The 25,993-nt window shown below is 41.4% G+C and overlaps 1 protein-coding gene across 5 annotated transcripts in view; it reads right to left on the bottom strand.

Annotated features, from left to right (window-relative positions):
* Window positions 1-4,195: 4,195 nt before the first annotated feature.
* The window catches only part of UAP1 (UDP-N-acetylglucosamine pyrophosphorylase 1), a 53,881-nt gene continuing 32,083 nt past the window's right edge, over window positions 4,196-25,993 (bottom strand). For 3 of the 5 annotated variants that reach the window (XM_047076507.1, XM_047076508.1, XM_047076509.1), the window contains 2 exons: window positions 21,481-21,547; window positions 19,668-20,226 (listed from right to left, as the gene is read on the bottom strand). In XM_047076507.1, coding sequence (XP_046932463.1) covers window positions 20,134-20,226; window positions 21,481-21,547 — 160 coding nt within the window. In that variant the 3' untranslated portion in view covers window positions 19,668-20,133. Of the gene's footprint in view, window positions 4,292-19,667; window positions 20,227-21,480; window positions 21,548-25,993 lie in introns of those variants that run through there. The other 2 variants (XM_047076511.1, XM_047076510.1) reach the window with 2 other exon arrangements.

The following is a 25,993-nucleotide window of genomic DNA, read 5'->3' as shown; positions in this document are numbered from 1 at the left end:
TGAGTAGGGCAGGGGATTAGTATTTTTTAAATAATCCTTTTGGGATTTAATTTTTTTTTTAATTTTTTTTTTAACATTTATTTATTTTTGAGACCGAGAGAGAGAGAGAGCATGAACAGGGGAGGGTCAGAGAAAGAGGGAGACACAGAATCTGAAACAGGCTCCAGGCTCTGAGCTGTCAGCACAGAGCCTGACTCGGGGCTCAAACCCACGGACCGTGAGATCATGACTTGAGCCAAAGTCGGACGCTTAACCGACTGAGCCACCCAGGCGCCCCAAGGGATTTAATTTTCTAAACACATCAAGAGAGGTAACAAAATTAAATCTGTCAAGTAACATTTTAGTACTAATGAATTTATCAGACCCTTTTTTTCAAAAGGACTTGTTGGAGTGAAATCCAGCACTAATTTCTTTTTAAGTTCTGAGAGAGAGAGAGAGAGAGAGAGAGAGAGAGAGAATCCAAAACAGGCTCCGCACTGTCAGCACAGAGCCCGACTCAGGGCTCAATCTCAGGAACCATGAGATCATGACCTGAGCCAAAATCAAGACTCAGATGTTTAACTGACTGAGCCACCCAGGCGCCCTGGAAGTTTCACTAATTTCTATAATCCATACTGTTGGCAGTCTTTCTCGGACTCGGTCCTGGGCCCTGTCTTACCCTGCCCATTCTTATCTTACTCTACAGTCTCTCTCATCCACACCAAGACCTTTCATTACTCTTAATAAATCAGTGGCCCCTAAATTCTAACTCCAGCTCAGATCCAGAATCTAGTGTCAATTTTGTCACTAACTAGAATTGTGACCTTCAGGCAGTCACTTTTCTTTGGCCCTCGGCTGCCTCTCCTGTAAAATGAAATGCTCGGACAAAGTGATCTCTGGGGCCTTCTGCACACGGGAGTGGTGACAATAAAGAGAGACACATGCATGTGGGCCAAGCTGGGGCGGGACCCCTCCTGAAATGTTGATCTACAGTGGAAAGTGGGCTCACGGCGCAATCGTGCTGGCATTCTGGGATAAGCAGACAGAGCCCAACATTCTAGAACCTCCGGTTCCCAGTTTTGTCCTAATGCGTGAGCATTTGAAACTGCTGCCCTCTACTGCACAGAAATAAGCCTACCAGGAAGGCTAGAGGGGCCTCCAGCGACTACAGCCAGCCTGGACGAGGCCCCCAGGGAGGCGGCTAACTCACAGGAAGCAGCTATAACACACACAGAGAAGTGAGAAATCCAGCCATAAAAATCTGCGTAAGCAAATACATTCTGTTCCGGGGCTTCAGCTATGACCTCATTACTATCAGGTGTCTCTGCCTCCAGCCCCCCTTACAGCAGGGCAGACTAAGGTGGGACAGGCAGGGCCAAGAGCCACTGCCACGTGCCAAAGTACTGGGACAGCTTCAGAAACAAGTCCCCCAGAGGGCCACTGTCGGACGGCCTCCGAAATATGGATACAAGGATAGAAGGGTGAGGCAAAAACAGGTTTTCCTAATAGATGCCGGTCCACAGAGGGGTCTTTAATTGGGTCATCATTTGGATATTCTCATCTCTCTGAGACTAGACCCCTACACAAAGCTGTTAGTCTTACAACTTTATTCTCTGCAGTGGTGAAGTTTTCAACTTTCACCTGCAACCCAAGTCACAAATTGTAGGCTGTGTCTTTTTCTTTTCAATCCCCAGCAGCATATTATCAAGATTCCCATCCCATTTCCCAACAACTCAATAAATGGCACTGAACAGAATTTAGTGTCCTCGGGCCCTTTGCTCTGGGACTGACGAGGGCCAAGTGCAGCCTGCCAAGTGCACTGCCCCTCAGTATGTCTTTTATGAGCAGTGGACAGACGTGCGCTGAGAATACAATGAAGGGAGGGAGACAAGTATGAGAAAAACTTTTCCACTGAAACAATTATGCTTATCTAAATATAGCCCGATTCTACTCTCAGATGTTGATTAGTTATTCCCAGAACTGCTCTTTGGTGTTCCCTGCAACCACACACACACACACACACACACACACACACACACACACACTTTCCTATAAATAAGAGAAAATGTAGCAAAGGCTCATGAACAGTAACTGACTTGGGGCTGGTGTTGCATAACCTTGTCGTGATTCCCCTTATTTCACAGTAACCTGAGCATGGCTCTCGTGGCAGCCGTCTGGTGCCGACATCATCTGGTCTCTCTCTTGGGGTGCTTATGACCCTTCCTGCTTTGAGACTGCAGACCAAACCAATCTCCTACCAAGTTGCCTTTCACTTGAAGCTCTGCCTGCTTCAGTTTCCATTCCCCCTCCACCTTGAGAGCAACACACAACTATTTCTTTCCCTTTCTCTTTCAAAATCTGTGCTTGGTGGATCCAGCATTTTTCAGAATGATGTTGGGCTCGGGAGGAGGGGTACGAGGAGGCAGACAACAGAGTAATTAAAAGCACAGATTTTTAGAGTCAGATTGACTTGGGATTTTAACCCCTACTGGGCCATCCACTAAGTTATGGAATTATGGAATTGTAGGTAAATTGTTTAAACTTTCTCTTTGATCACTGGATTGTTTTTAAGTGTGTTTTAAACAAAATACACAGGAGAGCAAAGTCCCTATTTTTCTTCTGAGGCATAATTTCAAAAGTAAGGGGCGCCTGGGTGGCTCAGTCAATTAAGCATCTGACTCTTGATTTCGGCTCAGACCATTATCTTAACGTTCCTGAGTTCGAGCCCCATGTCGGGCTCTGGGCAGATAGTGCGGAGCCTGCTTGGATTCTCTCACTCTTCTCTCTTTGCCACTCCCCCATTCACTCGCTCTCTCTCAAAATAAACATTTTTTTTAAAAAAAATGAACAAATCTTAAGCATTCAGCTTAAATTTTAACAAATACATGCACATCTGTAACCACCACTCATCAAAATGTAGAGTATTTCCAGCACTCACCAAGCTCCGTAACTCAGTAGATATCCCTTCCGTAGATATTACTATTCTGACCTTTTTCAGCAGACTCCTTTTGCTAATTCTTGATCATCATATATAAATGGAATAGTATAGTGTGCACCTTTGTGTCTGATCTTTTTTTATTACTTAAAAAAATTTTTTAATGTTTATTTTTCAGAGCGAGAGACAGAGCACGAGCAGGGGAGGGGCAGAGAGAGAGGGAGACACACACAATCTGAAGCAGGCTCCAGGCTCCAAGCTGTCAGCACAGAGCCTGACGCAGGGCTAGAACTCACAAACTGTGAGATCATGACCCGAGCCAAAGTCGGAGGCTTAACCGACTGAGCCACCCATGCACCCCATGTCTGACTTCTTGCTTCCAACATTATTGCTAGGCAATATGGTCGATTTATGTGTAACTTTTGAAGAACCTTCTAAACTATTTTTCAACATGGTGGCACCATTTCATACTGGCACCAGTCAACATATAAGAGTTCCACATCCCTGCCAACTTTTGCTGTGGTCAGTTCTTTTAATTCTATTAGATGTGTCATGGTGCCTCATTGTTCGGTTTCCATTTCCATTCCCGTAATAACTTAATGATGCTCAGCATCTTTTCATGGACTTTTCTGCTATCAATATACCTTCAATACATCTTCCTTTGTGACGTATCTGCTCTAACTGTCCATTTTAAAAGATAGGTCGTTTTCTTTTTATTGAGTTTTGAGAGTTCTTTATGTATTCTGGAAACAAGTTGTTTACCAGATATGTGATTTGCAAACATTCTCTAACAGCCTATGGCTTATCTTTTCATGCTCTTAACTGCCTGGCAATGAACAGAAGTTCTTGGTTTTAATACATTTTTGGTGTTTTCTTCTATGGATTATACTTCGGTGCTATATAAGACATTTTGGTCTAACCACAGGTCACAAGACGTTGACCTGTTTTCTTCTAGAAGTTTTATAGTTTTAGGTGTTACATTTAGGTCTATGATCCATTTTGAGTTAATTTTTACGTGTAGGACAAAGAATAGATACAAGTTTACTTTTTTTTGCCTATGGATATCTAATTGATATCCAGAATATCAAATTATCCTGGATCAAATTATCCAGGATAATTTGTTAAAAAGACTATTCTTTCTCCACTGAAATGCCTCAGCACCTTGTTGAAAATCTTTTGACTATCTATGTGAGGGTCTATTTCTAGACTCTATTCTCTTATTGATCTATTTGTCTACTTGCCATTATTACCATACTATCTTGATTACTGTAGCTTTATAATAAGTCTTAAAATCAGGCACAAGTTCTCCATCTTTGTTATTCTTCAAAGTCGTTGAGGCTTTACATTTCCATATGCACTTCAGAATATTGTTAATTTCTGCAAAAAAAAAAAAAGTAAATTAAAGGCTGCCAGGATAGATATTAATTGGGATTAAGTTGAACCTATAGATATTTTCATGTGTCTGTTAGCCATCTGGATGTCTTCTTTGGAAAAGTGTCTATTCTATTTTCTATGGAATTTCTAAGTATTTTCTATGGAAAAGTGCCCATTTCTTCACTGGATTATTTGTTTTTTTTGGGTGCTGAGTTTGATAAGTTTTTTATAGATTTTAGATACTAACCCTTTGTCTGATATGTCATTTGCAAATATCTTCTCCCATTCCATCAGTTTTACTGTTTCCTTCACTGTGCAGAAGCTTTTTATCTTGATCAGGTCCCAATAGTCCATTTTTGCTTTTATTTCCCTTGCCTCTGGAAACATGTCAAGAAGTTGCTGTGGCCTAGGTAAAAGAGGTTGTTGCCTGTTTTCTCCTCTAGTATTTTGACGGCTTCCTGTCTTACATTTAGGTCTTTCATTCATTTTGAGTTTATTTTCATGTATGGTGTAAGAAAGTGGTCCAGTTTTCCCAGCACCATTTGCTGAATAGGCTATCTTTTTTCCATTGGATATTCTTTCCTGCTTTGTCAAAGATTAGTTGCCTATATGTCTGTGGGACCATTTCTGGGTTTTCTAATCTGCTCCATTAATCTGTGTCTGTTTTTGTGCCAGTCTTGATGATTACAGCTTTGTAATAATACAGCTTGAAGTCCGGAATTGTGATGCCTCCAGCTTTGTTTTTTTCAGGATTGATTTGGCTATGTGGTGTCTTTTCTGGTTCCATACAAATTTTAGACTGATTTTTCTAGCCCTGTGAACAATGCTGGTGTTATTTGTCATTTAAATATTTTAACAATATTTGTTCTTCCAATCCATGAGCATGGAATGTTTTTCCATATTTTTGTGTCTTCTTCAATTTCTTTTATAAGCTTTCTATAGCTTTCTTTTATCTCTTTGGTTAGGTTTATTCCTAGATGTCTTATAGTTTTGGGTGCTATTGTAAGTAGGATTGATTCCTTGATTCTTCTCTCTGCTGCTTTATTACTGGTGTATAGAAATGCCACAGATTTCTGTACATTGATTTCATATCCTGAGACTTTGCTGAATTCATAGATAAGTTCTAGAAGTTTTTTGGTGGAGCCTTTTGGATTTTCCATGTAGAGTATCATTTCATCTTCGAAGGGTGAAAGTTTGACATCTTCCTTGCCAATTTGGATGCCTTTCATTTCTTTGTGTTGTCTGATTGCTGACACTAGGACTTCCAGTACTATTCTGAACAACAGTGGTGAGAGTGAACATCTGTCGTGTTCTGACCTTAGGGGGAAAGCTCTGAGTTTTTCCCCATTGAGGATATTAGCTGTGGGTCTTTCAATATGGCCTTTATGATGATGTTGAGGAATGTTCCTTCTACTTTCTTGAGGGTTTTTTGTTTTTTGTTTTTATCAAGAATGGATGCTGTATTTTGTCAAATGGTTTCTCTGCATCTATTGACAGATCATATGCTTAACCTTTCTTTTATTAATGTGGTATATCACATTTGTTGATTTGTGGATATTGAACCAGCCCTGTAACCCACTTGATCATGTGAATAATTCTTTTAATGCACTGTTGAATTCGATTTGCTAGTATCTTGTTGAGAATTTTTGCATTCAGTTTCATTAGGGATGTTGGCTTGTAATTCTCCATTTTAGTGGGGTCTTTAGTTTTGGAATCAAGTTAATGCTGGCTTCATAGAGTGAGTTTGGAAGTTTTCCTTCCATTTCTATTTTTTGGAACAGTTTGAGAAGAATAGGTATTAACTCTTCTTTAAATGTCTGATAGAATTCTCTTGGGAAATCATCTGGCCCAGGGCTTTTGTTTGTTGGGAGATTTTTGATTACTGACTCAACTTCTTTGCTGGTTATGGGTATGTTCAAATTTTCCAGTTCTTCCTGTTTTAGGTTTGGTAGTGTGTGAGTTTCTAGGAATTTGTCCATTTCTTCCAGATTGCTCATTTTGTAGCATATGATTTTTCATAGTACTCTCATAATTGTTTGTATTTCTGTGGTGTTGGTTGTGACCTCTCCTCTTCCATTCGTGTTTTTATCTATTTGGTTCCTCTCTTCTTTTTGATAAGTCTGGGTAGGATTTTATCAATTTTGTTTATTCTTCCAAAGAACCAGCATTTAATTTCATTGTTCTGTTCTACTGGGATTTTTTTGTTCGTTTCTATATCGTTTATTTCTGCTGTAATTTTTATTATTTCCCTTCTTCTGCTGGCTTTGGGCTTTATTTGCTGCTCCTTTTCTAGCTCCTTCAGGTGTAAGGTTAGGTTGTATATTTGGGACCTTTCTTGCTTCTTGAGATAGGCCTGAATTGCAATGTACTTTCATCTTAGGACTGCCTTTGCTGCAATCCATAGGTTTTGGACTGTCACATTTTCATTTGTTTCCATGTATTTTTTTTTTCGTTTCTTTTTTAATTCCTGGGTTAATCCATTCTTTCTTTAGTAGGGCATTCTTTCATGTATTTGAGGGTTTTCCAAAATTTTTCTTATGGTTGATTTCAAGTTTCATAGCATTGTGATCTGAAAATATGCATGCTATAATCTCCATATTTTTGTACCTGTTGAGGGCTGATTTGTGACCCAGTATGTGATCTGTTCTGGAGAATGTTCTATGTGCACTCAAGAAGAATGTGTATTCTGCTGCTTTAGAATGAAATGTTCTGAATATATCTGTTAAGTCCATCTAGTCCAGTGTGTCATTCAAAGTCATTGTTTCCTTGTTGATTTTCTGCTTAGCTGATCTGTCCATTGCTGTAAATTGGGTATTAAAGTCTCCTACTATTATGGTATTATTATAAATGAGTTTGTTTGTTATTGATTTATATATTTGGGTGCCTCCAAGTTGGGGGCATAAATATTTACAATTGTTAGATCTTGATGGATGATAGACCCCTTAATTATGATAAAATGCCCTTCTTCATCTCTTGCTGCAGTCCTTTTTTATTTATTTATTTATTTTAAGAGAGAGAGAATGGGGAGGGGAAAGGACAGAGAGAGAGGGAGAGGGAGAATCCAAAGCAGGCTCCATGCTTTCAGTGCAGAGCCAGATGCAGGGCTCAAGTTCATAAACTGTGAGACCAAAACCTGAGCAGAAATCAAGAGTTGGACACTTAACTGACTGAGCCACCCAGATGTCCCACAGTCTTTATTTTAAAATCTAGTTTTACTGATGGGCCGCCTGGGTGGTTCAGTTGGTTAAGCATCTGGCTTTGGCTCAGGTCATGATCTCATGAGTTCGTGAGTTCAAGCCCCACGTCAGGCTCTATACTGACAGCTCAGAGCCTGGAGCCTGCTTCAGATTCTGTGTTTCCCTCTCTCTCTTTGCCCCTCCCTCGCTCATGCTCTGTCTCTTTCTCTAACACTGAAAAAAAAAAAATAACATTTAAAATCTAGTTTGTCTAATGTAAGTATAGTTACAGCAGCTTCCTTTTGAGATCCATTAGCATGACAGATAGTTCTCCATCCCCTCACTTTCAATCTGCAGGTGTCTTTAGGTCTCAAATAAGTCTCTTGTAGGCAGCATATAGATGGATCTCTCTCTCTTTTTTAATCCATTCTGATACCCTATGTCTTTTGATTGGAGCATTTAGTCCATTTACATTCAGTGATTATTGAAAGATATGAATTTAGCGCCATTGTATTACCTGTATAATTGGTGTTTCTGATGATGTTCTCTGGTCCTTTGTACTCTTTGTTGTTTTAGTCTTTTCTCTTTTTCTCCACTCAAAGTCTCCCTTAAAATTTCTTGCAGGGCTGGTTTAGTGGTCACAAACTCCTTTAGTTTCTTTTTGTCTGGGAAACTCCTTATCTCTCCTTCTACACGGATTAATTTTCAAATGTTAAGTCAACCATGCAATTCTAGGATAAACTCCACTTTGTTGTGGTACATCATCCATTTTATAGATCACTGGATTTGACTTGCTAAAAATTTGTAAAGACTTTTATACCTATGTTTGTGGTCGCCAGCCTTTAAGATGATCAGCCCAATTACCTCTGCTTCTCTTGAGTTGACCAATAATGTAGAAGAGTTGCTATATCACTTCTGACACATTAGCTTATAAAAGACACGGTGGCTTCTATCTTTCTCTCTCTCTCTCTCTCTCTCTCTCTCTCTCGTCACTCACACTGAGAAAATCCAGCTTCCATGTCATGAGCTGCCCTATGCAGAGGCCCACATGGCAAATGAATAAGGCCTTTTGCCAACAGCCAAATGAGTGAGTTTAGCATCAGATTCTCCAGCCCTAGTCAAGTCTACAAATGACTGACACCTTGGCTGACTGACTGCAACCTCATGAGAACCTGAGCCAGAACCATCCAGCTAAGCCATTCCATGGATTCCTAATCCCCAGAAACTGTAAAAAAAAATTAAGGGGGCTGTTTTCAGCAATTTAAAAATAATAATAATAATGCAGACACCATCACACAGGAAGTTTGGTCCTTTCAGGTCTTGCTTTTAAGCTTTGTTAGGTTGGACAGGAACCGCATTTAATCTAGGTAGGCCCTTTCTTAGTACTCTAATTCACCCTGTGAATTACGTGGCTTTCCACTCCACATGCTGTTCTATTTTTTTCAAACGGTTTTTCCTCAGCCTCAAGTGTTTTGTTTTTTACCATTAAAAAACTTTTTTCTTATTGAAGTAGTTGATAGACAATATCCCATTTTTAGGTGCACAATATAGTGATTCAACAATTCAGACAGAAAAAGACAAATGCCACATGATTTCACTTATATGTGGAATCAAATAGTTTCTTTCCACACACGTATGCTGATCACACTCAACTGAATATTCAAAGGGGTGCTTTTACAGATCTCCAGCCTTTTCTCTGCGCACCCTCTCTGTTCTCTAGTATGCTACCCTATGACCTCTAAGCCACCTTGGCTTCCCCAAGCTCCTACCTCCATCCTCTCAACGCAGGGAGACTGCCAGATATTTCCTGGTTCCTCTGTGTTATGGTATGGCCTGAAAATTCTCTCCAGGCAGCAAGTTGGGACAACCATAGGGCTTGTTCCATTTGTGCCCTGTCTTCCAGGGATCACAGACCTTCATTGCCTTATGTCCAATGTCTTTTGTGCCATTGTTTCATTTATTTTTTTTCTGGTTTATCAGTTGGGAGGGGCAAATCCAGCCTCTGTTTATTCTGTCTTCGTGAGAAGTGGAAGTTACAATAAGTTTCCCTTAAATTCCAGAGAAACGGAACCAACAGGATGTGAGTATATAGAGATAAATTTATTTTAAGGAATTAGCTCATGGAATTTAAGTCAAAAATCTGCAGGGTAGGCTGGCAGGCTGAACATTCAGGGAAGAGCCAGTGTTGCAATTCAAGTTCAAAGGCCATCAGCTAAGAGAAAACCTTCTTGCCCGGGAAAGGTCAGTCTTTGTTCTGCTAAGGCCTTCAACTGATTTGATAAGGCCCACCTACATAGTGAAGGCCAATCTGTTTTATTCTAAGTCAAACAATTTAAATGTGAGTTATCCAAAACACCCTCAGAGAAAACATCCAGAATAACATTTGACCAAATATCTGGGCACCATGGCCCAGCCAAGTTGACACACAAAATTAACCATCACAGTAATATTTTTAAAATAAATAATTACATTGTTAGGAACCAAGATTTTCAGCTTAAAAGAGACACAAACAAAATCAAAGTAGTACCTTATTTTTAAAAATTGGAATTATCAGTTTATACTGATGTCGTTTCTGTTTTTTGTTGTTTGTTTTCAAAACAAAATGGGGCACCTGGGTGGCTCAGTTGGTTAAGTGTCCAACTCTTGATTTTGGCTCAGGACATGGTCTCATGGTTGAGATCAAGCCTGTCAGGCTCCACGTTAAGTGTGGAGCCTGCTGAAGATTCTCCCTCTCTCTCTCTCTCTCTCTCTCTCTCTCTCTCTCACTCTCTGCCCCTCTCTCCTATTCATGCTCTCTCCCTCTAAAAAAAAAAAAAAAATGTTTAATATATTTTTTAGCTTGGTCCTGTAAAAAGGCCTGAAACCTCTGGCAATAAATATTCCTAGTGCCCACGTTATAGTATCTAAATACCATATCCTATTAAAAGGAACCAAAGCTTCTTGGAGAAATGGCTTCCTTTGGCAAGTTGGACTCTTTCCAGTGTGGGCACCACTGAGTACTTCTCTCATTTAAAGGTGACCCCTGTGGCGTGTGTTAAGAATCATCCACACTTAACTTGCATGAGGTTGAGTCACAGACTCTGGGAGCACAGAGACAGGAGTGTGAGGACCAGTTCCTAGAAACTGACGCCTGGCACATCCCCTAACTACAGTCATTATTTACACTCTCATCCCAGAGCAGACTGGATCTTTCTAGAATGTAGTCTCAGTCCTTCAGTGCAAGAGTGTAGGCTTGATTTCACAAGTAAATTTGGATTTGCAAATCTAAATTTTCATTGCAAGGTTTCCCCTAAAGTCAGAAAAGTAAAATGTGTCACAATAAATTAGTTCATAAATGTATTTTATAAAACATCTAAACCGGTATTCAAAAAAACAAGTATCTGTCTAGAGTAGGGCTGGAAATGTTTAAGTTGATCCTGAAACATAAAGAAGCTACAAAAAAATATTGGAGTTATGTCAGGACACAGGAGCCAATTCAAAGGGCTCACTGGCCCAAACTAATAATGACTGTAACGCATGGAAACACATCAACCATCAAAAATCACTGAGCTCATAATAATATTCAGGATTAGGGAGGGCTTCACTGGCCACCTCTGGAGAGAGCTGGGGCAGAGCTCACTATTCTGGAAACTGGTAAAGATTCAAGGATTTATACTGTTTTTGCTGTACTAGGTAAACAAACAATTGGTGGAAATGTTTCTTTATAAAGAATTCTTGCTAATCAGTACAAAAGAAGTGGTAGGAAAATCTCATTTTTCAGCCCCTAATGAAATAATGGATCTTGGAAACAAGACTCAGTAGCTGCTAAGACATTAGATGAAAGGTTGGAGGGGGCTTTATAATGGCTGGATCGGGCTGACAATACCTACAGAGGCAGCACAAACAATCCTTAAGAAAGCTAATTAGGGGTGCCTGGGTGGCTCAGTCGTTTAAGTGTCCCAACTCTACCTCAGCTCAGCTCATGATCTCATGGTGGTTTGCGGATTCAAACCCCATGTGGGACTGTCAGCAGGGAGCCTGCTTGGGATTCTCTCTTTCCTTCTCTCTCTGCCCCTCCCCAACTCACGTCTGCACTTTCTCACTCTCTCAAATAAACATTTTTTTTAGTTAAAAAAAAAAAGCCAATCTTCACATCACAGACACACGCCTTCTAGTGAGATTCAATAGGAAATACACAGAACCATCTAGAAAGTGTTTTTTATGGGGGAAAAAATGAATCTGAATCTGATCAAGCCTCAGACACAACTAATTTTCAAGAAATATGGAAGATAGAGGAAAATGTTAACATGGAAATGAAATCCAAAATCTACAAGACTGGAAAAATTACCAGTTTTTTCCAAAGAAATAAATATTAAAAAAAAAAGGACATGCACAAGTTAAAACCATGTAAGAAACATCACAAAAGCAGTTAAGTGGACTTTAAACCCTGATCCAAATAAATCAATACTAAAAAGGCATTTATGTGATACTTGGGGACATTTGAACACTCGTGGGATCGTATCAGATGACATCTTCATCCATTCAGGCTGATATAACAAAAATGTCACAGACTGAGGGACTTCAAAACAGAACTTTATTTCACACGGTACTGGAGGCTGGAAAGTCCAAGATCACGGCACTGGAAGATTTGGTGTCTGGTGAGTTTCTGCCTCTTGATTCACAGATGGATGGTGGTCATCTTGCCATATCCTCCAAAGGTGGAAGCGGTAAAGGAACGCTCGTGGTCTCTTTTATAAGGACACTGATTCTATTTATGAGGACTCCACCTTCGTGACCTAATCACCTCCCAACCCACCTCCTAATATTATCACATTGGGTTCGCATTCAACATAGGAACTGGAGGCAGGGGTGGGGGGACCACAAACATTCAATGCATGGCAGATGACAAAAGGAATCATTATTCATTATTAAGGTTTTTAAGTTGTGTGGATACACACACACACACACACACACACCTAGCTCTTAGATGTATACTGCAGTATTACATCCAACACGTTGAACTGATTATGAAATAATTCCATGGGGGCATTGGAGGTAGGAATTAAATGAAACAGGATTAGCCAAAGTTAATTGTTAGAAACTAAGTAACAGAGAGCTGTTATTCTGTTCTCTATTATTGTGTATATTTAAAAATTTTAAATAAAAAAAGAAATGAAAAAGAGTAAGTCTCTGGATTCAGGCATTGGGTTCAATTTCCAGCCCTGCTTCTTACTAGTTTATGGACTGGACAATAGAAGTTCACACTTCACAGGAAAGAAGTAAGGATTCAACGAGACAATGTAGATAAAGTGCTTCAAGCAATGCCCAGCACACGGTTAAGGGCCATCGTAAGGTATTAGCCATGGTTATCTTTACTTGATACTATGTTATGTTCAGGAGATTTAATGTCTTTGTCACAATCCCCATCAAAATACCACCAGCATCTTTAACAGAGTGAGAACAAACAATCCTAAAATTTGTATGGAACCACAAAAGACCCCAAATAGCCAAAGCAATCCTGAAAAAGAAAAGCAAAGCTGGGGGCATCACAATTACGGATTTCAAGCTGCATTACAAAGCTGTAATCATCAGACAATATGATACTGGCACAACCACAGACACACAGATCAATGGAACAGAATAGAAAACCCAGAAATGGACCCACAACTATATGGTCGACTAATCTTTGACAAAGCAAGAAAGAATACTCAATGGAAAAGAGACAGTCTCTTCAAATGGTGTTGGGAAAACTGGACAGCAACATGTACAAGAATGAAACTGGACCACTTTCTTACACCATACATAAAAATAAATTCAAAATGGATCAAAGTCCTAAATGTGAGACAGGAAACCATCAAAATCCTAGAGGAGAACACAGGCAGTGTTCCTGTGACCTCAGCCATAGCAACTTACTAGACACATCTCCAGAGGCAAGGGAAACAAAAGCAAAAATGAACTATTGGGACTTCACCAAGATAAAAGCTTTTGCACACTGAAGGAAACAATCAACAAAACTAAATGGCAGCCTGTGGAATGGGAGAAGATATTTGCAAGCGCCATCTCAAGTAAAGGGGTAACATCCAAAATCTATAAAGAACTTATCAAACTCATCACCCAAAAAACAATTAATCCAGTGAAGAAATGGGCAGAAGATATGAATAGACACTTTTCCAAAGAAGACATCCAGATGGCTAACAGACACATGAAAAACATGTTCAACATCACTCATCATCAGGGAAAGACAAATCAAAACCACGATGAGATACCGCCTCACACCTGTAAGAATGGCTAAAATTAACAACACCAGAAACAACAGGTGTTGGCGAGGATGCAGAGAAAAGGAAACCTTCTTGCATTGTTGGAATGAAAACTGGTGCAGCCACACCAGAAAACAATATGGAGGTCCCTCAAAAAGTTAAAAGGATAATTACCCTACAATCTAGCTATTGCACTACTAGATATTTACCCAAAGAATATAAAAATACAGATTCGAAGCGGTACATGCAACCCAATGTTTATAGCCACACTATCAACAATAGCCAAACTATGGAGAAAGCCCAAATGTCCATCAACTGATGAATGGATAAAGAAGGCATGGTACGTATGTGTATGTACACACACACATACACACACACACACAAATGGAATATAACTCAGCCATCAAAAGGAATGAAATCTTGCCATTTGCAACAATGTGGATGGAGCTAGAGTGTATTATGCTAAGGAAAATAAGTGAGTCAGAGAAAGACAAATATCATATGATTTCACTCATATGTGGAATTTAACAAAAAAACAGATGAACATATGGGAAAGGGAAAAAGAAGACAAAGGGAAACAAACCCTAAGAGACTCTTAAATACAGAGAACAAACTTCAGCGTTGCTGAAGGGAAGGTGGGTGGGGGATGAGCTAAACGGGTGATGGGTACTAAGGAGGGCACTTGTGATGAGCACCAGGTATCACATGTAAGTGATGAATCACTGAATTCTCCTCCTGAAACCAATATCGCACTGTATGTTAACTAACTAGAATTTCAGTAAAAATTTTAAAAAATGATAGTAATAATCTCTTTGTCAAATTTCAGACCTCTTAGAAGTACATAAATTAGGAGAAATTTTAAACTTTAAAAGGAAATTTATCAAGTCCCATTTCGATCTCATACACATCACCTATGTTAGTCTGTATTTTGCTGTATAGAATATGTACGAGTTCTACGCATCATTCTGTACAACAAAACTAAACAAAACAAAAAAATGTGCCCACTAGAAAAAAATCTAAGAAGGAACACTTTCTGAGAAGTAGAATTACTGAGATAGAAATGAGAGAGCTGATGTGGAAACAGTGAGTCACATAACTATAATAATAGACTTTCTGTTCTTACGTTGTCTTCTAACTCGGTTCAGAAGTTTGAAAACACTATGTCTATATAAACATATTTGGTGTCACCACTGACTCACTGAGCTTCTGGCAAGCCTCTTAGCCTCTCATCTTTAAGAGGGAGTAAGCAGATACTGAATTCGTATATTCCACCAGAGGACTCCTGTTCAGCCTCGCAGAAAGGCTTTCGTACCAGACATTTGCTTCACACATCCCTCCAAATTAAGACATTATCATGCATCGCAAAGGAGGAAGCTCCAAGTAATGGCCAAGGTCAGAGATAACAGCATACAAAGACCACGGTGCCTTACACTCCAATGGTGCACTGTCCACACTCCGTTATCTGAAGGTACGTCTACACTCTGCAGACCTCATCACAGCCAATGTTACCTCTGAGTTCTCTCACAGAAGCACCTAACTGGTCAATGTGAATACCCTTGGTTTATTCATCCTTTGAGACTTTATAAAGGATAAAACTTTTTATCATAAAATTACTAAGAATGCATCATCTAAAAATTTATGAAATACAGAGGAAAAACCCACCCATAATGCCATCACCTTACCACATTTTTACTTTTTATTTCTCATTCAGACTAAACTCCTATTTTTATTTACTTTTTATTTTAGAGAGGGTGAGCCAGCGGGGTAGAGGAGAAGAGGGAGAGAGAATCTCAAGCAGGTTCCACAATCAGTGTGAGCCCAATGTGGACGCCATCCCACGATTGTGACATCGTGAATGGGGCCAAAATCAAGAGCCAGACGCTCAACTGACTGAGCCACCTAGGCGCCCCTAAAACTCTTATTTTTAAACCAAATTATTCCTTAACTTTGCTTCCCCTACTACCCTCACTCTAGCTGGAGGAAACGCTCTGAATTGGAGAGGGATAAAATTTAGGAAGAGCCCAGTGTAGGGTGGCTCTTTCTAGCAATCTGAGGCGTTTGCAAAGTGGAATCGTCCCCAGGATGCATGTTCCCTGGCCCTGCCCACCTGTTTGTGCTTCTGTTTGCGCTCTTCCTCTCAAATGGTATGTTCTTCATCTCTGGCCTCCCTTGTCTGATTTTTCAAAGCCAGAACACATCCAGACTCTTGTTCCCCTCACCCTTCGCTAAGTCTCTACCCGCAAGTCAGTGATTCTCACTCCTAAATGCTTGCTAGAATCATCCAGTGCTTTTTTACAAATTAGGTACCCAGGCCTTCCACCAGACTGAGAATCACAATCTCTAGAACTGGAGTTGTTGTTTTGTTTTGTTTTGTTTTGTTTTAAATCTCTCCAAGCAATCCAGAGAATCCAAAGGGTTTAGAAACCATTGTCCTTCACAATTACAAGCGTCCTGGTCAGGTCTCTCTAGCTCCGTCTTCTACTCTTACCACCACCGCCACCATTCCCTCCGTCTTTTAAAGAATAAAGCTCACCTAAGCCAGATCTATTTGGTGTCTGGCTTCCCCTATTCTTGCTCTACACACACGGGCCTGTTTCCCCTAGGGTACGTTCTTTTTGGTACTGCCCCTGACCTTTTGGTTAGCCTTCTTAGAGCAATGGTTCCCAAACTTTGGGATACATCGGAATCACCTGGAGGGCGTGTCAGAATAGAAGTTTCTAGGCCCCACCCACGAATGCATAATGGAGTGATTCTGAGAATGTGTGTTTCTAACAAGTTTCCAGGTGACACTGATGTACCCGGTCAGGGGACCACACTTGGAAAAATCACCGTTACAGGTCTGCTCATTAACCCTACAACTTGGACAGCACCTGGCAACTGGATGCGGCTAAGTAACCCCTCCTCCCCACAATCACCAACTCCCATTAATAATCCATATCTGAATCACAATACACGTTTGACTTTAAGGCAACTAAATCCAATAGAATCAGAGCCAAATTATTTGAGAGCTTACTATGAGCGAAACATGGTTCTGATGAGTAAAAACCTCACTGGTTTTTCATAAGACATGGTAGAACTATTAAGGTATGTCTTCTTGTTGGAACAGAAACTTCTGACCCTAACATCCCCTCTCTCAAGATAACAGGGTTTGTCGTGGAGAAGTTCTGCCGTACCAAACTGCAGTCCATAACGATGACCCTTGTTCACCTCCCACTGACCTTGCTTCCTTGCATTTTAGTACTAAATCATCCTTGCGTTATTTAAGGGGGTTACTTTTATCCCCTGAACCAGAACGCAAGCCGTGTAAGGAGAGGGCTCTGTGCTTTTATCCCAGGGAGTGCTGGGCATGTGACAGGCACTCAGCCCTCTTTGGCTGACTCACTCCATCACTTCCCAGCATGCCTTTCCCAAACTGGGGCTCTCTGGAGGGCCATGAACTGCAAAAGCATCAGTCTCATCTAGTAGGAAACCACACTTCCAAGTCAACTGAATGGCTTGTGTTTTAGTCACTCTCTTGGATTATGTGTTTGTCCTCGCCTCGTTTTACCTAGATAACTGAGATCTGACTGTGCCGTGATGAATCACCAAAAGGAAACACTGCAGATAGTAAGCTGCGGTTAGCAATGAACCCACGTTGTTACCAATAACAATTCAAACTGGGGAAAAGAAGGGCTAGATTGAACATAAAATTATATTTGTTCATCTTTCTGTAGATATCCCTAGTAATTCCTTTTTAGATACCAAAACTGCATCAATTTCAAGAAGCAAGAGGGAAATTGAGGGACAAAAATCAAATATTCAAATAACACAGCCTATTTGGCTTATATGTTCATTTGTGACTATCAGTAAAGTTATTAACATACTTGCAAGGGTGGTTTCAATGACACTCAAAGTGATTATTAACTCTCATGTAAATTCTACCACACTGTTGCCAAATGAGTCTAGTTCATGTTTTTATAACCATTTTACCCAATTCTGTATTTTCTGAATTAGAACAATTATTTACCAAGGACTTGTAAAGGTATATAATGCAGCCACCTCGTAACGTCACGGCTCAGTGGCTCCCAGACCCTTTGCTCTCACTGCACCCAGTGTCCCTCAGCCACCACTCCTCTCCAGTAACACCACTGCCCCCATCCTGCCCATCCTCCCCTTCCTGAAATTAGCCATAGGAGCCTAAAGATGGGGAGAGAGGAAACCGCAGATGAAGGTCCAGGAAAAAGGAAATGAAGCGTACCATTCAGGTGCTAACACTGAGCAGTTCTGTCCTCACAATCCACTCGGAGCTCGTTCTGACGGAGAACTCAAACCTCACAAATCTGAGAAACGGAATGGATAACAATAGCAAAACTGGGCTGTTATTGAAAGGAAAGAGAAAATATGCTGGACACACTATCTAGACCTTAGCACAAAAAATAAATTTAGATAGATATAAATATCACATACTTTATAGGGCACCTGGGTTGGCTCAGTCGGTTAAGCGTCCGACTTCGGCTCAGGTCACGATCTCACAGTTTGTGAGTTCGAGCCCTGCATCGGGCTCTGTGCTGACAGCTCAGAGCCTGGAGCCTGCTTCAGATTCTTGTCTCCCTCTGTCTCTGCCCCTCCCTTACTCACTGTCTCTTTCTCAAAAATAAATAAACATTAAAAAAATATGTATTACATACTTTCTTTAAAAAAGTAATTCTTAAAATTTCTCCTTTTAGAGAAAAGCCCCACCTATAATATTCCATCTTGTGACCACTTGTCAGTAAAAGATAAAATTTACTAATTTCTTCTCTAGACCTAATTTTTAGAATTTTTCATTTATCCAGATGTTAAATTTTATGCTTTGGTCAAGACTTAAATGCTCTATAAAATGCATTTATAGAGCTCAATATTTTCATGCAAACTCCATCTTAGACCTAGAGAACGCTTCCTTTTTTTTTTAATGTTTATTTTTGAGAAACAGAGTGAGAGAGCGAGGTGGGGGGAAGGGGCAGAGAGAGGGGGAGACAGCGAATCAGAAGCGGGCTCCACGCTGCCAGCACAGAGCCCAACGCGGGGCTCAAACTCATGAACTGTGAGATGGTGACCTGAGCCAAAGTCAGACACTTAACCGACTGAGCCACCCAGGCGCCCCGAGAACCCTTCCTAATGGCCACTGAACTATGCCCCATATCTTAAGGACCCACCTCTGTTTGCTCATCCTCTAGATGGAAAGAAAAAAAAAAAAAAAAAAAAACCTGCATGCTAGTGATTAACTTGTCTGGGGAAACACCAGAACCGTGTTCTTCTGAATTCCTGAGAGCTACCAAGTATGTGGGTAAAAGAGAACAAACCAATGACGTGAAACAAGGTTTCCCCGCCTTCACAGTACTGACATCGTGGGCCAGATCACCCTTTGGTGCAGGAGGCCACCCTGTGCGCTGCGAGTCTAGCGGCATCCCTGGTCCCTCTCGCTCACTCCTCGCCGGTATCACCCCCCCACCCTCCCAGTGGTGACACTGCCGAAGGCCTTCCCAAGCAGCAAATCGTCTCTGGTTCAGAGTCGTTGTTACAAAGTGACAGGAGGATGAAGTCCAAAGACAAACATTCATCTAAAAACCGCTGCTGCAGGGATACCTGGGCAGCTCAGTCGTAAGTGTCGGACTCTTGATTTTCCACTCAGGTCACGATCTCATGGGCTCGTGAGTCTGAGCCCCGTGTCAGGCTCTATGCTGACACACCGGAGCCTGCTTGGGATCCTCTCTCTCCCCTTCTCTCTGCCCCTCCCTTGCTCGCGTGCTCTCAAAATCAATAAACTCAAAAATAAATAAATAAATAAATAAATAAATAAATAAATAAATAAATACCACGAGGCTGCAATTTCCTGGAATTGCCAATTTGGTTTTCTGCCTTATGGCCAAGTTTCTCCCAAGTTTCATGTTTTTCTAGCAGAATAATTTCCTCAAGGTACAAATGCCACTCCAGAGACAGGAAGAAAAGTTTATTTGACTGTCCAATTATTTTCTTAAAAAAATTTAATTTCTGATAAAATAAAACACACTTTTAGTACCGTAGAAAGCTTTTGACACATACGAGGCCATATTATTACTATGTACAACTTCAAAAACAAATGTTTCCAGCTCCAAGTACAGTGATGTTGAACACCCTGACTATGCCCCAGCTGTAGGAAATTTCCTGGTTGGCCAACGTCTTCCTTGGCTCGGAAAACAAAGTCTACAATTGAAAAATAGAAGTAAGACCTTCAGTGAGTTGAGAATCATAAAAATGCTTTCTGGAGTTCAGTCGTCTGGATCCTGGGGAACACGCGGGAGTTGTAAGAGTTCAACAAGCGAAAGGAAACCCCGTGGATATTCACGGGTGAGTATTCCAGGAGAGGCCCTGAGGTTCACAGTTGCTCTCTCAAAAGTAAAAGCTATTCTTACTGTGGTGGAACTTAGTCTCCAGTTCACAGGCCGTTCTTCACCAGCTCATGGACTCCATTCTCATCAATGATTAAAGGCGCGTGGAACTCTTTGTCTGCCACGTAACTTTCTATTCCCTGAAAGAAGGGTTGGAATGAAACACAGAAAACCGGCAGGCGCTAGTCATACGATGCAGGACGCCGTGACTATACCAAAGATTTAAAGCATGGATGCCAAAAAGTGGGGTTGAGATGCAGAATTTAAAAGTCGGTAAAAATCTACTTAGTATACTTTTTAAACTGAGCTTACTGACCGATTTACAGAAGCATAAAACAAGTAACAATGAAAGGAAAATTACTCTGATTATAATTCTTGAAGTAAGTAAGGTGTTAATCATTCTTCCTATCAGCATCAACCAACAGAGTCAACTTTCTCAGCAATGTGGCTGTCTCTGATGCTGGAGCTAAGCAATCTGACAAGGGTCTCCAGGAAAAATATCACATATTAGAAGAGTAGGAACCCCTAAATCCCCCAGTCCTGAAAGTGAGAGTACCAAGTATACGAACAAAACCACCCTTTGGGAGAAAAAAGTGCACTGCATTTTAAAAAGCCAGATAGCCCCCAAACCCAGAGAACAATCTGACAGTGGCCAGAGGGGAGGGGGCTGAGGCGGGGGGAGCAAAATGTGAAGGGGAGTGGCAGGTGGAGGCTTCCAGCTATGGAAGAAGTAGGTCATGGGATGAAAGGTCCAGCAGAGGGAGCACAGGCAAGGGCACGGCGGTAGTGCCCTATGGTGACAGACGGCAGCTACACCTGTGAGCACAGCAGAACGTACAGACCTGCTGACTCACAAGCTGTGCACCTGAAAACAATGCAACACTGGGTGTCAGCTATATTTCAATTAAAAAACAAAAGAGCTGGATAACTTATCTTAAAAAAAAGCCAACTGTTTTCAAAGACCACCGCATTTCAATGTGTAAATGAAATGGACTAACTATTAAACATTCTGTTTGTGGCAACTAACCCCATTGTGGGACAGACGCAAAGCCATAACAGGAATTCTCAAAGAGAAGAATTTGGAACAAATGCAACCTCTTTTCTCATTCCCAGGATGAGCAGGGCAGAACACTTAAACATAAAATAGTATCAGAATCAGGGACGCCTGGGCGGCTCAGCTGGTTAAGCATCCGACTTCAAGTCAGGTCATGACCTCGCGGTTCTTGAGTTTGAGCCCCCCTTCAGATCCTCTGTCCCCCTCTCTCTCTGCACCTCCCCGACTCACGCACATGCCCTCGTTCTCAACAATAAACATTTTAGTTAAAAATAAATAAATAAAAAGTTTCAGAATCCTACTTTTCAAAGAATAAGAAGAAAAGGAAAATCAGACTTACTTCTCCAGCATAGGAGATAAGAGGAGAGATTTCACACTGAATTGGTACATCATTGGCATCCTTCAAGCTAAGAAAAAAAAGCAGACATGTTGAAGGTTCTGCTTCTCATGTTACTGCCAGAGTGAAAGTACAGACCACCCCTTCCCTCTGAGAAGCTTGCAGATAACCGAACTCTCCCAGTTAAGCAAACAGAACAGCCGCTATCCTGATGGCCACCAGATTCCCTGAGGATTAAGGTAACGTGAACTTGTCATGGTCCAGAAGACGCTATGGGGGGCGAAGGCCAGTAATTACCAGCAGATCTTCAAAGCACTTCACCTGTATCGTTACACGTATCCCTCTAACGCACATCTCATCTTTTACCATGGTTAAGTTTGAATGTCATAAAGAAGGGACTATTTATGGACTATATACTACAGAATATATACTACGGTCCAGGCCCGCTAAGGATTCAGTACTCTGAATCCTTCATATTTCACCTTAATCCTGACCACGACCTTGAGAGTTAAGTACTCTCAAGTAAGTACTAATATGGACAAACATTCTAAAGCTGTACTGTCCAATGTACATTGGCCACCTGCCACATGCAGTTCCTTAAATTTAAATTTTTGAAATTAACTAAAATTCTAAAACTCAGTTCCTTGGTCACAAAACCCACATTTCAAGTGCTCAGTAGCTGTGAATGGCTAATGACTGCCCAATCAGATGGCACAGACATAGAACATTTCCTTCACTACAGAAAGTTCTACTGGACAGCGCTGTTCTAAAGGTCAGTTATTTCCTGGTATACTTTTTCCGTGCAATCGAAACCTCCTGGATTAGCTGAGCTGATTCATTTGATGTTTCAAAGTGCTTCTCTGCTACTTTCACCAAAGTCTCTTTTCCAAGAGCTAAGGCAGAATGCAACCCAAGCAAAGACAAGGCCAAAGTCACCATTTGCTTCCCCTAGGTCACATTCTAACGTATATAGCTACTCGATCCTGAGTTTCTAAAAGTTTCTAAAGTTTTTAATGTAAAAGTCAATAAGCAGTGTTTTTAATATGCTTAAAGGCATGAGACCTCTCTCTAGGTTTTTCCACCGGTAGGACTGAGAGCACACAAAAACTAGTCTTTCACAACCTCAAACGGCAGCTTTCCTTTGTTTTACCAAATATGTATCCGAAGCTTTGGCGGAGTCAAAATCACAGGGCGATGCCCAAGCTTCCTTTTCTACACAGAACCATGTGGGGGCACCTGGGTGGCTCAGTCAGTTGAGCGGACATCCACCTTCAGCTCAGGTCATGATCTCACAGTCCGTGACTTTGGGCCCCACCTTGGGCTCACTGCTGTCAGCCTGTCAGCACAGAGCCTGCTTGGAATCCTCTGTCCCCCCACCCCCTGCCCCTTCCCTACTTGTGACCTCTCAAAAACAAATAAATATTAAAAATAAAGAAACAGAACCACGTGGCTTGAGTTCAAGGTGTTCTAGATCCTTCTCCAGCTTGCCCTGCTACTTTTCCCTCAAACCAGCCAGCTGCACACACTTTGGATTATTCCAAGTCATTCTCAACCATGTCAAATAAAAATCTGGACTATCCAAATTATACCCATCCTCCAAGATTCAGCACAAGCCCCAACCTTCCCTTGACCACTGCATCTCGTAGTGATTGCTCTCATTTATTTATACCAAAAAAATATATATATATGAGAGACATCTGCTAAGTCACTGCCTCCTAAATAATAATAATTACTTATGTCATACATTTAACACATTAACACACACTGCCTGATGATGTTACTTAACTCTTATGCATCTTGACCTCCCAGTAGGCTTAAGAAAGGACTCTTTTCTCTTGCGAAAACTACTGCAGTAATGAAGGTCTGTGAGCAGGCCTACAAAGGTTTGCTGGCTGAACGAATAAATGAAGTACGGAGGTAGATAGCTGACAGACTAATTTGGAGAAAAGACGAATTTAAAAAATGGGGCACACATCTATCCAGACCTGTGTCAGATTCTATCAAAAGAGCTCAAGAAATCTGGTCCCGACCCTCTGGGGCAGCTCGGAGTCATATTAAACCATATGGGAAAAACAAGGACCCGTCTCACCGATGAGAGGCACACAACAGCCCCGTCCCACCAGAACCTGTGAGGAATTTGACGTCTGCCACGATCAGAAGGTGGTTTTGGACCCAAGGAACACATAGCTGACCTAAATGTAACTTCTCTTCATGTACCACAAAGAAAAGAAAGCCACTTTGAATAAAGCTGGATGCCCAGAAGGAGGGAAGACAGAAGCTCCCATCACCAAATGCAAAATCGCAGGAGATCGGCAACTTAAACCAGTGACAGTACTGTTCCCCAAAGTCTTTGGCCAAGAGTACTTTTGGTAACTAACTGCTCCATAGGGGTTAAGATGAAAACTAGAACTAATGTCACCTGGTCAAAACTCAGCACCTTGTTTCCATTCTTTCAGAGTATCTCCCAGCTGTTTCCTTTATACAAAATACCTCCTTGTCACCTCTCACTTGCAAGTAATCTTTTTCTACTCACTTGAGGACACCCTTTAGAGAGAAGAATTTCAGCAGGAACAATTTTATTTCTAAGTCCGCGATCTCATTGGGGGCTCAACTTTGATTTCAGTTTAATTATTCTACAAATGGCTAAAAGGACATCATTGGGGAGACAAGTACTATATAAAAGAACCCAAACAAGAAATAGTGTTTAAAACATTTGTATCTTGGGGCGCCTGGGTGGCGCAGTCGGTTAAGCGTCCGACTTCAGCCAGGTCGCGATCTCGCGGTCCGTGAGTTCGAGCCCCGCGTCAGGCTCTGGGCTGACGGCTCAGAGCCTGGAGCCTGTTTCCAATTCTGTGTCTCCCTCTCTCTCTGCCCCTCCCCCGTTCATGCTCTGTCTCTCTCTGTCCCAAAAATAAATAAACGTTGAAAAAAAAATTTTTTTTAAACATTTGTATCTCAACGGAGGTAGCTGGCTGCTGATTTCAGCTCTGTCATTAAGAAACTATTTCACTTTTTGAGGTTAAAAGCTGTGGCTCGGGGCACCTGGGTGGCTCAATCGGTTAAGCCTCTAACTTTGGGACAGGTCATGATCTCTCAGGTCATGAACTCAGCTCATGAGTTCAAGCCCCACGTCGGGCTCTCCACTCTCCGCACAGAGCCTGCTTCAACGCCTCTGTCTCCCTCACTCTCTGCCCCTCTTGTGTGTGTGTGCTCTTTCTCGCTCCCTCAAAAAATATACATTAAAAAAAAAAAAAGGCTGTGGCTCAGTGAGAAAGATATTTTGGGTCAAAAATCTATTTCTTAAATTATAAAAGCACCTTGCTCCTGCAGCGCCTGGGTGGTTCAGCTGGTTAAGCGAGCGACTTCGGCTCAGGTCATGATCTCACAGTTTGTGAGTTCGAGCCCCACATCAGGCTCTGCACTGACAGCTCAGAGCCTGGAGCCTGCTTTGGATTCCATGTCTCCCTCTCTCTCTGCCCCTCCCCTGCCTGTCTGTCTCAAAAATAAATAAACGTTTAAAACAAATAAAATAAAATAAATAAATAAAATAAAAGCACCTTGCTTCCATATTTTAAAAATGATGGACGGGGCAGAAAATAACACAGTGTTCTGCATCTTGGTTCCCAAAGGCATGAAGGGCAACAGTCACCTTTGGTTCCGATAAGAAACTAGCCAGATCTGTGATCCCACTTCCTCGTCTACGGGCAAGGAGACACCGACACCGACACCGACAGGGACCCATCTCCATAGGGAAAAGGTGAGTGACACAGGCAGAAAAAAAAGGAAAAAACAACCACAAGGACGAAAAAGATATCACATCCCTGTGGCTACTTCTTTTTAAAAAAATTTTTTTTAATGTTTATTTATTTTTGAGACAGAGAGAAACAGAGCACGAACGGGGGAGGGTCAGAGAGAGGAAGACACAGAATCTGAGCAGACTCCGAGCTATCAGCACAGAGCCCAATGTGGGGCTCGAACTCACGGACTGTGAGATCATGACCTGAGCCGAAGCCAGACGCTCAACTAACTGAGCCACCCAGGCATCCCCCCGACCCGTGGCTACTTCTCAGATAACTCTCATCTCCAGATCCTCTGCCCTGTACGTTTCCCAAATTATCTTCAACGCTTAAAACTTCTAACTAAATAACTTTTCAGACGTAGCAAGAACACCAGACTGCCTCTTTAGCTATAAGGATAATGGCTTTTGCAAACGCTATCAATACCCCGATGAGAGAGGATATGTGTTACTTCTAGCTGCAAATTATCTGCCATTCAGACAAAAAGCTTCTTTCTTTGGGCGCAGGATAAGAACTGACTAAAATTAACACACAAAATTAACACACGGAAGGGAGCTGTTAGTATGAGAAAACACTGAAAGAACAGTTTTCTCTATGTTAAGAGCCATCAGATACATCGGAGGCCGCTAGCTTTATACTGACAGCACATCTCCAATTCAGTGAGACACCTCTTCAGAATGCTCTTCTTATCTAGCTGATGCTGGGGTCTCAACTTGCTC

Source organism: Lynx rufus, unplaced genomic scaffold, assembly GCF_022079265.1.
Source record: "Lynx rufus isolate CCGP_SWC_20201006 ecotype Redwood Valley unplaced genomic scaffold, mLynRuf1.p SCAF_15, whole genome shotgun sequence".
Taxonomy (NCBI): Eukaryota; Metazoa; Chordata; class Mammalia; order Carnivora; family Felidae; genus Lynx; species Lynx rufus.
Note: the sequence above shows the minus strand (reverse complement) of the source record. Positions and strands in the feature narration are given on the sequence as shown.